General features: G+C 42.8%; 1 protein-coding gene across 3 annotated transcripts in view; it reads left to right on the forward strand.

Annotated features, from left to right (window-relative positions):
- LOC115097309 (chloride channel CLIC-like protein 1) overlaps nucleotides 1–17,595 on the forward strand; it is a 174,346-nt gene that overhangs the window by 99,771 nt on the left and 56,980 nt on the right. For 2 of the 3 annotated variants that reach the window (XM_029613016.1, XM_029613018.1), the window contains exon 3: nucleotides 5,201–5,353. In XM_029613016.1, the coding sequence (XP_029468876.1) occupies nucleotides 5,201–5,353 (153 nt within the window). Of the gene's footprint in view, nucleotides 1–5,200; nucleotides 5,354–15,639; nucleotides 16,453–17,595 lie in introns of those variants that run through there. The other variant, XM_029613017.1, reaches the window with a different exon arrangement.

Consider the following 17,595-nt stretch of genomic DNA (forward strand, 5'->3'; position numbering starts at 1 on the left):
GATTAGCGCTGGCAGGTGGAGAGAGACCGCTTCAAACTAGGAGAGGGAGAGTCTAGAGTAGCTGCAGACCAAGGATGGGAGCGGGGGAGGGATGGCTACAGACTAGGGGAGATGATGAGAAAGAGATGATAGTAAAAGATTTAAAAATATAAACCATTTATTTTGATTATATGACCTTGGAGAGCTTTAGGATACTTTATTTAAATTTTGTAAAATGGTTTTAAACCTTTTAGGTATGGGATCTGATTCTACATAGGTGGCAGTGCTTTTCTTAGTTCGTTCTGTATCCTGCAAAATTTAGGAAATGCTTTTTTTTTTTATGATTTTTGCCCTAGAGTAGGGTGTTTTCCGCACTATAACTTCTGGTTCTTCTCGCAACCCTATTCTGCTCCACCTGTCTCCCTGTTTCCACCTGTCTCCCTGTCTTCCTGTCTCCCTGTCTTCCTGTCTCCCTGTCTCCACCTGTCTCCCTGTCTTCGTAAAGATCGTAGTACCGAAAAACTTCTACTTGCTATAACGGACACCATCCTCAAAGGCATGGACCACAGCCAATCATACATACTTGCCCTTCTTGATATTTCAGCCGCCTTTGATACCGTGAACCATCAAATCCTAATATCACGCTTAGCAGAGATAGGAATCTCAAACACAGCCCTAGCTTGGTTCTCCTCATACCTCGACCACCGAAAGTACTTAGTCAAGCTTGATAATATTGAATCCGCTCACATTCCCCTTACACAAGGCGTTCCCCAAGGCTCCTCTCTATCCTCCACCCTTTTCAATATATACTTACTCCCACTATGCCACCTCCTCTCTAAACTTGGACTAAAATTCTTCTTATATGCAGACGACGTCCAAATACTCATTCCCATCCAGAAATCCATCAATGAAACCCTTCAGTACTGGGAATCTTGTCTGACATCCATCAATTCCCTCCTCTCCAATTTACACCTAGCACTCAATGCCTCTAAAACTGAAATCCTTATCATAGCAAATCAACCAATCGATTCAATCCATCAAATGATTCAAAACGCCTCACAAACTCACACACTACCTCCCAGTGTCAGAGATCTAGGAGTCTCCCTAGACAATCAACTAAGCTTCAAATCCCACATTAATTCACTACTAAAAGGGGGCTTCTATAAACTTCAAATCCTCAAAAAACTGAAGCCCCTCCTCCACGCCCACGACTTCCGTACTGTGATGCAAACCACTATACTATCCAAACTCGACTATTGCAACTCCCTCCTCTTAGGCCTACCAGCATCCACCATTAAACCCCTCCAAATCCTCCAAAACACCATGGCAAGAATCTTAACAAACACCAGAAAAACAGACCATATCACTCCCATACTCCAGGACCTCCATTGGCTCCCCATCGCCTTCCGTTCCCAGTACAAAACACTCACCATCCTCCATAACACGCTATACAATAACAATTCACCCTGGCTTGAAAATATGCCAAAATTCCGTCAAGCTAATCGCCCCACGAGAAACTCCCTTGCTGGCACTCTCCAAATCCCCTCACTGAAAATTGGGCACCTTACCAATACCAGGGATAGAGCCTTCTCCATTGCGGGCCCCACCCTCTGGAATTCCCTCCCCGTCAAACTCCGCCTAGAACCATCCCTGAGCCACTTCAAAAAAGGAATCAAAACATGGCTCTTTAGACAGGCATACCCCAACTCCTCTCAATCCTAATTTTGTCCTACGAACCACCTTAGCTCACGCTCAGCCTTTATACCACCTCCCTGTCCTCCCACTCTCCTTCCCATCACCCCTCCTGCTTCCTTCCCTTGCACTCTTAGCCCCCTAATACCCCTAATACCCCTAATACCTAATACCCCTAATACCCCTAATACCTAATACCTCCTAATACACTCCTAATACACTCCTAGCCCCCTAATACCCCCAATACCCCTAATACCCCTAATACCCCTATTACCCCTCCCTCTCACCCCCTAGTAACCCCTCCCTCAAAGTACCCGTGCCTTACTGTACCCCTTTTTCACTTTACCCCCACCCGCCCCTCTCCCCCTGCTCCCTCCCTACTTTCTCCCCCCCCCTCTAGCTTTTAACTATACATATGTGCACTTGCCTCCCCTTACTGTAAATAAGCCCACACATGTCAATTTCTCAAGTGTACATGCCTCGTTTAATTTGTATATAAGTTCCTTTGCATACTTAACCCTAACTTGAATGCAAAAGTTGTAATTCTGCTGTTAACTCTCTCTTCCTTGGTATTTTGTATTACCCAGTTAGCCCCTCCCTTGTTCTTTGTAATTTCCTTTCTCAGTTGACTGTAAACCGACATGATGTGTCCTACGAATGCCGGTATAAAAAAGTGTTAAAATAAAATAAATAAAAATAAAGTTTACAATCTAAACTTGGGCTGTCTTTAACAAGGGCCGCCTGGAGCACGCCAGCTTCCCCAGGACTCGAGCCTTCCCCTTCCCCCTGCCAGAAAGCGAGGTGCTTACCTCCTGCTGACTTGCCCATCGACTCGGCAGTGATATTAACTTTCTCACGACTGTGTGGCTAAAAGTGTCTATGCACGTTACAGACAAGGTGGGCTACTCAAAACTGCCCCTTGAGGAGGCAATAATTGAACTGCCAGCATTTCTGCAAAGCTTGCAGGTAGTTTAAAGCCAAGGGGTTTGCCAGAATAATCAAAACTAACTACTTTGATGATTGCCCCACAGAAAAACGCCTGCTCTTTGGGGTCGATGCAATACCACGCACTGCAGCCAGTGCACGGCTTAACACGCAATTTGACGTGCATTTTGGATGTGCGCCCATAACCCCTGATACAATACAGGGATTTGCGCATGGAAAGTGCCGTGTAGCTAATAGCGCTCATCACATGTAAATTCCATGTAGATGAGGTTAGTAGCTATTGCCCACCATGCAAAAAAGTTTCCCGCGTGGCCAGTGCGCCCATTATAACACAGCAAATTTTACACAAACCCAGGGCTGGCGCAAAGTTATGCTGCACTCAAGGACTCATTGATTAAAAAAACCCCAAAAATCCTGCTTTCTGTGAGTCCTCCACTCAGTATCCTCGCGATACTAAGTAGGAGGAGGCACAGAGAGCTGATTCCAGTAAAAACACAAAAGGTGTCTGGTAACAAAAAAATAATTTTGGGCACCCAATATAAATAATCCAGGCCATGTGTCTCGTGTATCTCATCATGAGCGTCCGTTTTCCCAGCCCGCACTGACAGCCACCTCTCCTGTACGCCCGATGCTGAGGAGGCGCTACGGACGCACAATTTTCCCTAGCGCCTCCTTTATAGCGTGATCCCTCATTTAAATGTTGCATTGCGTGCCCAGGAGAGGTGGCTGGGCGCTCAACATTGAGTGCTCGTTTTCTATGCATCGGGCTATATGTGTGGATACTTTTTAGAGCAAAAATACAGAGGAAGTTTGAGCTATTCAGAACAGCTCACGTAAGTGCTTCTCCCATCCTGGGACCTGCATTGCTGACATATTTGGAAACTTTTACCCATATAGTGCCCATGTATACTAGTAAAATAGCAAAGATTGCGTTGATTTGTGCTCACTTAGCTGGCTAAGTGACACCATTTTAATATTCGGCTACAGTCAGCAGCCATTACTTAGGCAGATAAAAAAACTATCTGGATAAGTGAGGGGCAGGACAGGGGCATTCCAGGGCAGATCAACTTATCCAGCTAACTTAGATGGATAAGTGCCAATATTCAGCCTTATCTGGCTTAGTTAGCTGGATAAGCCTAGGATTGCTTATTGGCTGTCTTAAAGTTAGCCAAATAATCTTATCCGGCCAACTGGAAGAGAGCAGAGTGTATCCTGCGGTTTGGCTGCACCACTGAATATCTCAGCCAAGTTAGCCAGAAAAATATATCCGGTTAACTTGAAGCGCCAGATAGCGAGTGAATATTGACCCCACCGAGTTTATCTCGTACACCGACGCACCTTGTTTTGAGTGGACCGACGCACCTTGTTTTGAGTGGCACTATGTCAGCATTTCTGTAGAATGAATGTATAGGACAAAAATGCAGTCCAGCTCAATGCTGTGTGCTTAGTTTGTTTTACTGTTCACACACAAAAAAACAAACGGTATATTCAGAAGATGCACCAAGGCCGGTAAATGCTACTGTACGTTGGACTGCTTTTTATCAAGATGCCAAGCTTAGGCAGGTCAGCAGAGCCAGATCCTGGTCCATTGTAGCATGGTATATGATGGCAGAAAAAGACTGAAATGGCCCATCCAGTCTGCCCAGCAAGGTATTTTGGGTCGTACCTGCTTTTCTGTGCCGGTTACCCCGTTCCTTTCCTGGAAACACAATACAATCATTTCAATCTGATTTGAGGTTGTAGCGCTGCGCCACGGATACCAAGATGTTGCGTACAAGAGATCGTTTTACTGTCCACCATAGGAGAAGTTCTGTTCAGCCGACTAATGTGGCACTTAGGATGGAACTGCCCACAGGTTTCCCAGTCCGGGTCTGCCTAAACACAGAGCATCTTCTAGGAATGTGGATGCTTTGGGTGATCTTTGAACTGGAACACGGTTTATAAATAATTGTAACTAAATAGTAATGGGCTTGATACTCACTTCCATCTGAGGCAGCTAACTGTACAGGCGAGAAGTCTACCTTCTTTCCCCTCCGCTGAGTTTAAAAACCAGTTTTACGCTGGAATATGAACTGTCAACCAGGTAGGGATAAAACTGGGTTCAACCTTGAGCATACTGAAGGCAAATTAAATAAGGATTGTACAGGAATTAGTACAGACTGAAACAAAAACTAATCTAAAACCAAACCAAAAGTCAATCAGTTTTAGTTTAGAAATGAATGTACCACTGAAATGGATGTCATCAGCTGCCGCGGGATGAAAGCATTTAAATTCCCATGCGCTGAATGCCATAGAGTCACTAGCATCGTTTGTGCATGGCAGTCATGGGATTGTGTTCAAAACAATCTGCACTTGGTGCCTGTCCGTGGATTTATTATTTCATTTTCAAAATCTGTTGGTGGATCAAGTCGTCTGCCTGCTGTGTCTGTTAACCTTTATTTGTTTTTCTTCAACGTGAACAGACGGGGTTTAGGGTTTGCCATCTTATTCATAAATTTGTAGCTGGCTTTTGAGAGCTATCCTCCTTTTGTCAGATGAACACAATATGCTACAAATGTATTTGTTTTTCTGTTTGTTTACCCAGGGTTTCCCCAAGACTTGTTACTCAGAAAATCTGTCATTTTGGGAAACAGTCAGGGTCTGGCTGTCTTGGCACTTCACATGGGCGAACGATTCCTGTGAGACTTACTATCAAGCGCTGATGGTGAATCCGTTTTGGGAAGTTACTCCTTTAATGGTATGTAATATTCTTAATGCTACGTGGTTACAGTAGTAGTAGAAGTACAATCTAAGTATTAATATTTTATAGTAAATATATGTTAGGTTTGGTCCACATAAAGATCTCAAGTAGTATTTGCTTTGAATATGCATAAACCCTGATGTGACCAATCAGATTATCTGGATCAGGCCTTTAACATTATGAAATTATAAAGATTAAATGGTTTACAACACCTTTTGCTCTGATGATAAAATTAAACCATTGATGATTTATTTAAAATATTCATTTCCCACTCTACCATCCATTCCAGTTGGGTGATAACTCAACATTCAAGTAAAACATTCATAAAATGACAATGACAAAAACAAACAACCTGACAAAAAAAAAAAAAAGTAACTTATCAACTAGACTAGCATGTGCAAGCTAAGCATAATTAATGCTACCCATATTCACTCAACATAGTTCAATCACAAATCAGTGGTTTGCTTTCAGTAGTGCAGTACCTGGCTGGCATAATATCATGTGAGAAAGCAATATTCAATCTCTTCCAAATGCTTGAGAAGATGCTAGTTTTAGCTCTGTTCTAAAAGTTGTAGTGCATGCCTGTGCCCTTAGCTCATCAGACAGTAAATGTCCTTTCCCTGGTTTCATCAAAATGCAGAGTTCAGAAAGATGGTATCTCCGAGAGTTTCTTGCCAAGGGATTCTAATGAACTTGATGGCATAAAGATCTTTGAAGTAGAAACAATACTATATGCACTTCTATCATTAAGAGCTCTGTGTATTAAAGAAAAAAATCTTAAATTTAATGCACCACAGGATTGGTAACCAATGTAAAGAGAGCTAAATTGGCGAAACATGATCAAATCTGCTATTCAGCTATCAAAATCCAAGCTGCGACATTCTGCATTATTTGTAACGCATTAGGTGAAAATGCTGTAAACCAGTGATCAAATCTGCCGTTTACCTGTCAAAATCCAAGCTGCGACATTCTGCATTATTTGTAACGCATTAGGTGAAGATGCTGTAAACCAATGATCAAATCTGATGTTCAGCTATCAAAACCCAAGCTGTGACGTTCTGCTTTATTTGTAACGCATTAGGTGAAGATGCTGTAAACCAGTGATCAAATCTGATGTTCAGCTATCAAAACCCAAGCTGTGACGTTCTGCATTATTTGTAACGCATTAGGTGAAAATGCTGTAAACCAGTGATCAAATCTGCCGTTTACCTGTCAAAATCCAAGCTGCGACGTTCTGCATTATTTGTAACGCATTAGGTGAAGATGCTGTAAACCAATGATCAAATCTGATGTTCAGCTATCAAAACCCAAGCTGTGACGTTCTGCTTTATTTGTAACGCATTAGGTGAAGATGCTGTAAACCAATGATCAAATCTGATGTTCAGCTATCAAAACCCAAGCTGTGACGTTCTGCTTTATTTGTAACGCATTAGGTGAAGATGCTGTAAACCAATGATCAAATCTGATGTTCAGCTATCAAAACCCAAGCTGTGACGTTCTGCTTTATTTGTAACGCATTAGGTGAAGATGCTGTAAACCAATGATCAAATCTGATGTTCAGCTATCAAAATCCAAGCTGCGACGTTCTGCATTATTTGTAACGCATTAGGTGAAGATGCTGTAAACCAATGATCAAATCTGATGTTCAGCTATCAAAACCCAAGCTGTGACGTTCTGCTTTATTTGTAACGCATTAGGTGAAGATGTTGTAAACCAGTGATCAAATCTGCCATTTACCTGTCAAACTCCAAGCTACGACATTCTGCTTTATTTGTAACGCATTAGGTGAAGATGCTGTAAACCAATGATCAAATCTGCCGTTTACCTGTCAAAATCCAAGCTGCGACATTCTACATTATTTGTAACGCATTAGGGGGGGATTTTAAAAGGGTTATGCAGCCCAGAATTGCGATCTTGTAAAAGGAGTCAGTTTAGAGAAAATTCCTAAGGGAAGTGCTCCCAAAGACAGCATCCGTTTGAGAGTCTGCTTGGAGGTGCGGAGAGTCCCAGCAGCAGCCCAGAGATATGGCAGATAAATGATAATCAGGCCAAATGGCCCTGTTGGCACTGGTTGTGGCACCTTTTATTCCTTGGAGGGGATCAGCAGGGTGAACAAATCCCTAGGTGAACAGTGGATAACAAAAGAAGTTTTTGGATTTGTCTCTGGCAAAATATGTCATGTAAGTCATTTCAATTGAAGATGTTTGTTTGCACTACAGTCCTTCTTTGCACAACAGCACCATGCAGTGTGTGCTAATTGTTCACTAGCAACCCGGTTACTGAAAGCATCACCAGTAGGCTTGTAAGTTCAACTTCCCCTTGCCTTCTAGGGAAGACAGAGGAATCGGGGGTTATACAAAAATATGGGCTCTCACTGCTATCAGGAACCAAGGCCTTGCCTAAAATGATGAAGTCTCCATGTTTTCCAGGATTGCAGAGTTTGCTTTTTCCTCCATTTTTCAGTATAGTGAAAAGGAGCATGCTTAAACTCAATAAAGAAGGGCTTTGGGAGCATGCCACAGCTGACACAGCCTTTTAGAAGTGTGAGAAAACTGCTCGTGCATGAGCGAGACCGACCTGGTGAGCAGCAGCAAAGTGAGACTGAGCTGTTTGGCACTGGTGTTTCTCACAGTTCATGAAATGGTTTGCTATTTAGTAGAATAAGTATGGCTGGCTATCAAGGATGATCTCTTGGTTACGCACCCTGAGTGTGGGGTTTGCTAGCCTCCTGACCCTGCCCACCGCTATGGGTGCCTACAGTGCGAGACGTGCAGACATAATTTGTTCACGCTGATAAGCCAGATTAAATTTTAGACACCTGAAGCACTCACCAGGTTGCGAGAGCTAATAGCCCTGCTTCACGCTATGGATCCCAACCGAATGTCCAGCCCGAAATTGACGGCCCTGTCTGAAGGGGAGTGGGAGTGAGGCTACTGTGGATGAAGTGGGAGTAGAGCGAGGACCCAGCACCAATGGATTGGTGATCGTGCCCCTCCCTCAGCAAAACTCCAGTTACCAATGCTGCCTGTAGCCCAAATTATTACTGCTTCACGATCCAGAAGCGGCCCCCTTACCTTCTACTCCTGCCGCAATAGGGAAGAGGGGTGAAAGATCAAGAAAGTTCCAGTCAGGCGATCTGGCCTGACCTGGAAGCAAATCCCCACTGTTTGCAGTTTTGGAGGAGATTCTGAGCGACAGTTGCTGAGCGGCAGATAAGAGAGAGTCTGTCTCCAGGGAACTGCCATCCACACTTCCCTAAATGCTGCGTTTCTGTGGAAAAGCTGCTCCCGTCCTGACCCTTGATGCAGACCTCATGTGGATGAAAGCAGCGTTCCTCGTAACGACATTCTAATACTGCACTGACTTCTAAACGCATCCTGGAGGATCTTTCTGGTTTTAAGCCCACAACCTATGAACCGAGTGCCACTAAAAGGCTATAAATATGAGCATCATGAGCCAATATACATGTTGCCCAGACGCGGCTTTTACTGTGCGCTGCGGTTACAAACCTAATATATTTACTTCCCCTACAGAACATGAGCAATCACTTTGTGGCGAGACTGTCTGCCAGGCCCAGCTTCGCTGGCTGCTCTGATATATGTTACTTGTAACGTATTCCTCAATTCCCTTTGTACCAATAATGCAACTCACCCTCCCTTAATCATCATCTAATCCACTGCCCAGCCCATGCAATCCAAAATCAAATTCATTTAGGCAGGTTGGCATTAGAGCAATGATGTGGGATTCATATGTGGCATTTGTTTTTGGGGGGGGGGGGCGGCTTATGGTGCTGGCCTACATATTTTTCAATTGTATGTTCTGGCTCTATGTCTCTGCTTGGCTAGAAATTCATCGAGGAGAAAATGTTGGCAGCAACCACGCAACATGTTAGCGGTATTTATCTCCCTTCAGTGGTCTGTTTATTCTGAAGAGACAGCATTGGGAAACATGTCCTCAAATTATGAGCCAGGTGTATTAAAAGCTGCCAGTAGGAATCTTGGAAACATACTTTTAGTCAAAACAAATCTGCGTATTTAACCGCGCTCTGCTAAGTCCACTAAAGCCACTTCCCTGCCTCATGAGGAATGCAGTACCGCAGGCACAGTGCTACATTCCGCTTTCTCTCGCTGCCAAAATTTGTACTTCTGAATAAAATTCAATGAAAATAAACGTAAGATTCAGTGCATGTGGTGGAGCTGCAAGATAATGTGGAAGTAGAGCTGGGAATGCTGGGCTCTCACCAGCTGCACTGTTACGCCTTTTCCCTTAATTATCGCACAACTGAGACTCAACATATTAAGAGATTATCTCGTATGCACATTTCTTTATAAATGATGTTTAAAGTATCTTGTTACAGTTGTTACATTCATGGTGGTTGAATGTACTTCTTCTGACTTAGAATATATATATATTTGGAGAGAAAGAGAATAATTTTATAACAGCCTACAAGGGCCTAAAGCTCACATGAACTTCAGACCTAATTTTCAAAGTGGACTGACAGCATTTATTTATTTATTTATTTACAATTCTTATATACCGCACAATGGGTAGGGAACTATCCGTCTAGGCGGTTTACATATTAGAACATACACAAGTAATATTACACTAACATTGCATTCAAACAAATCAAAAATAAAATTAAGTACAAATTCATTAAAATCATAAAATAAGCATAAAATACCAGAGACTTATAATGTAGTGGACTTAGTATATGTTGTATGCTTGAGTGAAAAGATAGGTTTTTAACAGTTTCTTGAATTCTATACGGCTAGCAGTCAGACGAATGTGTTCAGGCAATGCGTTCCAAAGTATTGGACCGGCAACAGAGAATGCTCGTTTACGGGTTAGTGCTAGACTGACAGTTTTTATGGTAGGTACTTCAAGGATACATTTATCAAGTGAACGGAGCTGGCTAGTAGGTCTGTAAATTCGTAGTAAGGAACATAACCAGATGGAGTTAGTATTATAGAGTAGGTTATGTATTGTAGTCAGAATTTTGTAAGTGATGCGGTATGTAATTGGTAACCAGTGCAAGTGTTGTAAAACAGGGGTGATGTGTTCCGACCGAGGTGTATTATATAACATGCGGGCAGCAGCATTTTGTATTAATTGTAATGGACGTATAGATGCTTGTGGTAAACCAAGGATAAGCATAAGTCTGCTTTGAAAATCAGCAGGACTGTGCACACCTAGAGGGCCATAGATGCTCACATTTACTCTTGCTAGAAAGCAGGTTTAAATGTTTATATGAACATTTGCATGCATACCTCTGAAAATCGAAAGTATGGGTGTAAATTATTTCCCCGCCTCGATTCTGCCCCTGAGTTGCTGCTTTGAAGGATGCACAAAATTGCTTCCGCGCGTACTTCTATGCAGGCAATTTTTTTTAAATCCTGTTATTCGCATAAAAGCTTTTGAAAATGACTCGCAAAGTGAACTCTCTGTTAGGCGGTGGTAAAGCTGCCCTCTGACCAGATTTAGTTATTTTTATCTTATAAGATCTTTCTTCGTCTTTTAAAGTTTATTTTCTTCTTTGAGGGAAATGGTTGTATATGGCGTAAGAGTGGTCTACAAGTTAGCTCTTGATGACGTTCGGACCTAGCTTCATTTCTGTCTGGGTCATCTGGGTGTGCAGTAAAAGGGAACCTCGAATCAGGCAGCGCCATTTCAAAAGTAAAGCAGGAGCAAATAGGATTGGGTAGGCGGGATAGAGGGGGCCTGGGGAGAGGTGCTAGGGCCTCAGGAGGGTGGGTCGCCTTGTATTATCATGGCCAGCAACATTAATGTGTCACACCATCAGTAACATGCACACATTATCAGCTGTGGAAAAAACAATATCTATTAAGAGCACACTAATGTATGTAAATATGCATTAATGTATGCTTTTAATGCACTTTAATAAAGACTTCTTTATTTTCTTCTTGCCATTCTTGAGTTTTCGCCCTCTGCATTCCACAGAAACAGTCCTTGCCAAAGCCCCAGTGACCTGTTTATGGCTAAAACTATCCTTATCCTCCTTGACCTTTGACACTGTTGATCACCACCTACTCCTTGATACTCTGTCCTCACTTGGATTTCGAGACTCTGTCCTGTCCTGTCTTGGTTCTCTTCTTACCTTTCCCATTACACTTTCAGTGTTTCCTCTGGTACATCCTCCTCTACTGCCATCCCACTATCAACTGGTGTGCCTCAGGGTTCGGTCCTGGCCCCTCTTCTCTCCTCTCTGTATATTAATTCCCTTGGTGCTCTGATTTTCTCTCGTGGCGTTTTGCTAATGATTCCCAGATTTACTTCTCTATACCAGAAATTGAATCAGTTACCCAGTCCAAGATCTCAACCTACATGTCTGAAATTGCTGCCTCTATGTCCCAACGTCACCTTAAACTCAACATGACCAAGACAGAGCTCCTTATCTTCCCTCCACCCACCACCAAGCTCACTTCCTCTTTAAATCCTTTCTCTGTTTCTGTGAATAACGCTATAATCCTCCCAGTCAGCTCATTACCTTGCAGTCTCTTCTCTCTCCTTCTTTACACATATACAAAACACTGCTAAAACGTGCCGTTTCTTTCTCTATGACATCACCAAAATCCATCCCATCCTTTCTGAACACAGTACCAGACCCTTATCCACTCTCTCATCTCCTCCCGCTTAGACTATTGCAATCTGCTCCTCACAGGTCTCTCGGCGAGCCATCTCTCTCCCTGCAATCTGCCCTAAATTCAGCTGCTTGACTTATCTTTCCTCAAAGTAACTACACCCATACCAGATCCCTGATCCACTCTCTCATCTCCTCCCGCTCAGAATATTGCAACCTGCTCCTCACAGGTCTCCCGGCGAGCCATCTCTCTCCACTGCAATCTGTCCTAAATTCAGCTGCGTGACTTATCTTTCCCCACAGTCACTAAATCCATACCAGACCCTTATCCACTCTCTCCTCTCCCCCGCTTACACTATTACATCCTGCTCCTCACAGATCTCCTGGTGATCCATCTCTCTCCACTGCAATCAGTCCTAAATTCAGCTGCATGACTTATCTTTTGCCAAAGTTGCTGCGCCCCCATAACCCCTCTTCTGAAGTAACTGCATTGGCTCCCTATCTGCTCCTGCATACAGTTCAAGCTTCTCTTTCTCACCTTCAAATGCCGTCACTCTGCAGCTCCTCACTACCTCTCCTCTCTTATCTCTCTCTGACCCCTCCTCGTGCACTCCACTCCTCGGATAAGTCACTCCTATCCGTGCCCTTATTCCCAACTCCTTGCTTTCCACCACAAGCTTGGAATAGACTTCCTGAGCTGATGCATCACGCTCCCTCTCTTGCCTTATTTATATCTCATCTAAAAACTCCACTTTTTAAGGCTGCTTTTAAATCTGAACCCCTGATAGTCCCACATATTAGCCTCATTCATTTTTAACCATTGTCTTAATAAATGGAATTCCTAAAGTCTCTCTTGGCCTGTATGTTTGTCTTGATTAGACTGTAAACTGTACAGAGCAGGGATTCGAGTAGCACTATAGAAATAAATAGCGCATACATTGTTAACTGTTGCGTTTGGGCCTGCTCTTCGCTCCACCCTCTCTTCCTTTATGGTGACTCCTCCGGGTCTGATGGATGGCTTGCTGCCACGGCGTCTCCATGCCGCTTCTCCCCGGCGTCCCCGGACTGGCTCGACGCTGTGGATCTGCCATGTTCCTGATGACGTAGGGCATGCGCGCTCCGAAGTATGTACCAGCAAGGGTGCGAACCTCAGGGGCGTCCCCCTGTATTGACGTCATCCGCTTCCAACATAAAAGGTCTTCACTTGCGCTTACTATTCGAGTTAGCAAGGATTCGTCCAGGCTACTCTGCCTCCTCGGACTTACCAGGGGTACCCACTCCTCGGGGGCCTCGCTCTTTTTTCTCTATTTCAGATTACAGATAGGAACCGGTACTCGCTCCTCGAGGCCTATGTTCCTGAACACTCTGAAGATTCTCTACTGCCTGGAAGCTATCGCAGATACAGACATTTGTGAGTTACCATCGCTCTCTCAGAGCTTTCCTTGGAACCAGGTACTCGCTCCTCGAGGGCCTAATCCATTCCAGCTACTGAGCCTCTTTAAGATTCTAAGTGAGATTGTCTTCTACTACTGGATATGTATACAGCATACCCTGTCTACTCACTATCTATAGTCTCCCTACAGCTCAGCAAACCTGGGATTGCAGTTCTAGTATCTGAGGGACTTCAGCCCTGCCGGGCATACCAGCTCACCACTGCCACCTCTGGTGGTTATACTAACCTGTCTAATAAAAGAACTAATGTGTGTCTGTCTCCATACTCCAGCCTAGCCGGTGGTCCCTCTCAGGATATCCTCCTGGGGGCGCTGCCATCTGCCCAAGGATTCACCTATTTACTACAGTGTGCTCGCTCCTCCCACTTCAGGAGCTGAGCATAACAGAGTGCTAGCTCTCATCTAATGTCTCCGCCCATCAGACATCAGAACGGTACAGGTTGCTACTCCTCCTCTCTGAGGAAGCAAACCCTAACAGATTGCTAACTCCTCCCCTCTGGGGGAGCAAACCATAACAGATTGCTAACTCCTCCCTTCTGGGGGAGCAAATCATAACATTAACAAATCCATTTAATTTTCAAGAATTATTTTTCTACAAAATAAGAACAACAAATAAGAGTGGATTTAATTCGTTTTTCCAGGTGTAGTTTGTGAAGTATCTGTAAAAATAAGACATCAGCTTGTGCAACTCCAGCCATCTTTCTGTACAGTATGATAGAGAATGGGGCAATGGTGATTATTCACTGCACCCTTTCATGCTTATACAATGTGGAGACAAACTGGACAGAGCAGACACTTCTTTAAAACCCTGAAGACTACTTTACCTTGCTCCTGGCCACAACTTTCATTCTGACTTAATTGTCAGGTTTTGTGTGGTTTAACCCCAAATCCAAATGCTGAAAGTATTAGAGCATTTTAATCTGTACTGCATCTTCAGATACCATCAGGCAGGGCCTATGCATAGAAACCATCTTCAGATCACCCATCTCAGTCGTGGTTTTAGACATCATTCTGAGGGATTATAATTGTTGAGCGCATTTAAGATCCAGTTTGGGTAAAACAGTGACTCTGGGTATGAAAGTGATTCAGCAATTAATCTTTTTTAATCTTCTCAGACTTGGGCTTGTAGAGATCAGAATGACAGCTGCAGTTCAGCTGAAAAGAAGAATAAAAGCAGAGAGGGGGAGTTCTGCCCTGCACCTCTATATTTCCCTAATGTTCCTCCGGTGACCTGGAACGCTTCTCTGCTTGGGGAGTCTCCATCTGACCCATAAAATAATAGCCGGCTCTCATAGGTTGGGGGGGTTTGCAGATAAAAAGCAGGAATTTGCATGCTAGTCCCCATTTAATCAGGTAATGGCTTTTTAAGTGTAAAGGGTGTGTAAATATTTGCTGAAAATATCCGAAGGAAGGCAAAATAATGTACTATCTCCCACTCCTGGCCAGAAAAGTTTGTTTTTGTTTAACTTTTGTAAAATTGCTTTTAATTCCATCCCACTAATATATTTATGTTGAACATTTTTTACTTCATTTTTAGCATTATCCCTACGGTTTTGATTGCACAAGCCCTGGTTTTCCTAACTGTAGTCTCTTCCTGCTCTGCGCTCTGTGAGGTCCTTAAAGCTGGCCCATTTCCACCATCTGATACAGCCAGGAGCCTCTTGCTTCAGTGGTCGATGGCTCCCAGGACTGGGCTGCATAGTGCGTGAAATCAGTGTTAAAATGCCTGCTTTCTCTGCTCTGCAATAGCAAATAATTTCACGGCGTGCTTTTTCAAGCATAAATCTATTTGAACTGCCAATAACATTTTTGAATTGCTGTCACTTGTTTGAACACCGTTTTTTTCCCCCTACAAATTGATGGGGCAACAGTGGCGCCCAACACTGTCTGCCTCTATAGGGCCCTGCTTTTTGTACAATTTATTTATTTATTTATTTATTTATTTAATTTTATATACCGGCAACCGTTTGCACATCGTGCCGGTTTACAGATAACTTAAAACAAGGATATATATAGGCAAAGCCTTTACAAGGAACATTGTGTAACCTAGAAACATAGTAACAGATCAATAACTAAATAAATAAAACAAAAAAAATAAATAAAACAACAAAAAAAGGATACCTCTAACAGAGTACCCTGTATTCTTCTATTTTTGCATAAGATGGGGATTATTTGTAAACGTATCTGGCCCCCTTGGAGATCTTTTCAGAATTCCCCTGCTTTGTATTTCACAGGGGCCGGAACCTGCGTGACATGTGGTGACCTCGGACATACTTTCAGTCCATATCCCTCCATTGGATTCCACGGGACCCTAGACCTATTGACCATTGCTGTGCCCGTGAACTCTCCCTATCTCTTTTATTTTTCACTCACCCATCTCTTGGAAATAACTACCCTTCTGACTTTATATGATTATGTGTCCATGTTTATATGTGGGAAGAAGACGACACACACTCTGAATAGATATTTAGAAGCACTGTAGTGACATTGCCCCTGGTGTGCCAATAACCATTGCACTGGTTATCGGCACACCTCGAGATCTCTGATTTAAGATTCTTTGTGATTAATAAAATTGCCGGGGGGTGTGTGATTTGGATAGAATTTTACTACATCACAAACAGACCTCCTCATGCCATTTTCTGGCAGCTTTTAACTATCAGTTGTGAGTTCTTGCCCTTCCAGATGCCACTAAAAGTGCAGTACTAAGGTGTACTTGCTAGTGCTTCTGACTCTGCTTCGAGTGCAGGACCTTTATTTACTTTATTATATTATCTTACCATGTGGTTATTCTATGTTATACAGGTGCTATTGATATTGCTACTTAGATTGCTATATTATGTTTATAATCTTCATGCTATCAGTGTCCAGACATAGTGTTTCTTCTTATGTTTCTGCTATGTCCTTCCTGAAGAAGCTGTCCAGCGAAACGTCGCCGTGTCAGGGGACCTAATCTAAATATTCCCACCATCTGTACGATAGTGCTTTGGATAACTGTTAACACGAGTTAATACAGCAACCAAAGTTGGATTATTTATATGGAAGATTACTGGAGCACAACCTTTCAAATGGAATAAATTTGACTATATTGGATTTCAGTGATATTTCCTCGCACCCTCCTTCTTCGTAAATAATCTTAGGATAAAAAACACAAAGTGGTCAATAACCTTACTTTAATTAGGTGTGTAGAAAGAAGAGGATAGAGAGAATCGGATAAAAGCAAGCCCTTTATTAAAACGCCCGACTCTGGCCGAGTTTCGCTCCTTTGCACAGAGCTGCCTCAGGGGCAATTCATTCAAGCAGGACTTGAAATGGTCAATGTGGAATATATCGTATTGATTGTCAGCGAGGATGATTTCACTCCAAAACAATTGGACTTTCACTTTTCCACATAGCTGTGCTATGCGATGTCAGCAATGAAATTAAATGAATTCGATGTGTATTCAATCCAAAACAACGAGCAGTCTTTCAACTAATCAAGAAAACTTTTCTTGAATGAATTGCCCCTGAGGCAGCTCTGTGCAAAGGAGCGAAACTCGGCCAGAGTCGGGTGTTTTAATAAAGGGCTTGCTTTTATCCGATTCTCTTTGTCGTCACTGCTACACAGCTCGCTGGATCGGCTTCCGATTTGTTTTTTGGAAAGAAGAGGATAGTCCATCAAGGCCATCTGTTTTGAATTACCTGGAGTGATGTGTAGAGAAAGGTGCGAATCTTGCAAAATCATTATTACTTCTATTCCAGAGTACTAACTTGACTGACAGTTATAAATGTAATTTGGGTGAACTTTAATTTTGTTTTCCTCTTTCTCATCCAAGTGATCTTTTAGGGAAGACTTGCTTAGTCTTTTGTCTTACAAGTATTTTGCAAGAGAAGAATGTATCCTGCAAATAAAAGACCAAAATAGACAAAATAGTTGAATATAAATAAATCCATCACTCCAAATTCCTGGAAGAAGAACTTAAGCCTATTGTGCTAACTGTCCTTTGAAGTAGCTGACCAAACTTTAATACTCTAAATCAGGAAGTAATTACTAAATCTGAATAATAAAAGGCAAAGAAGCTTAAATTGTGCAAACATACAGAATAACATGTACCAAGATTCCCTTTGAAACTCCAGAATTGTTTGTTTTTATGTATATCTGAAGGTCAGATCCTGCAAAATAAGCTAATATTTCTTCACACATACAATCCAGA

This window comes from Rhinatrema bivittatum, chromosome 8, assembly GCF_901001135.1.
Source record: "Rhinatrema bivittatum chromosome 8, aRhiBiv1.1, whole genome shotgun sequence".
Classification (NCBI taxonomy): Eukaryota; Metazoa; Chordata; class Amphibia; order Gymnophiona; family Rhinatrematidae; genus Rhinatrema; species Rhinatrema bivittatum.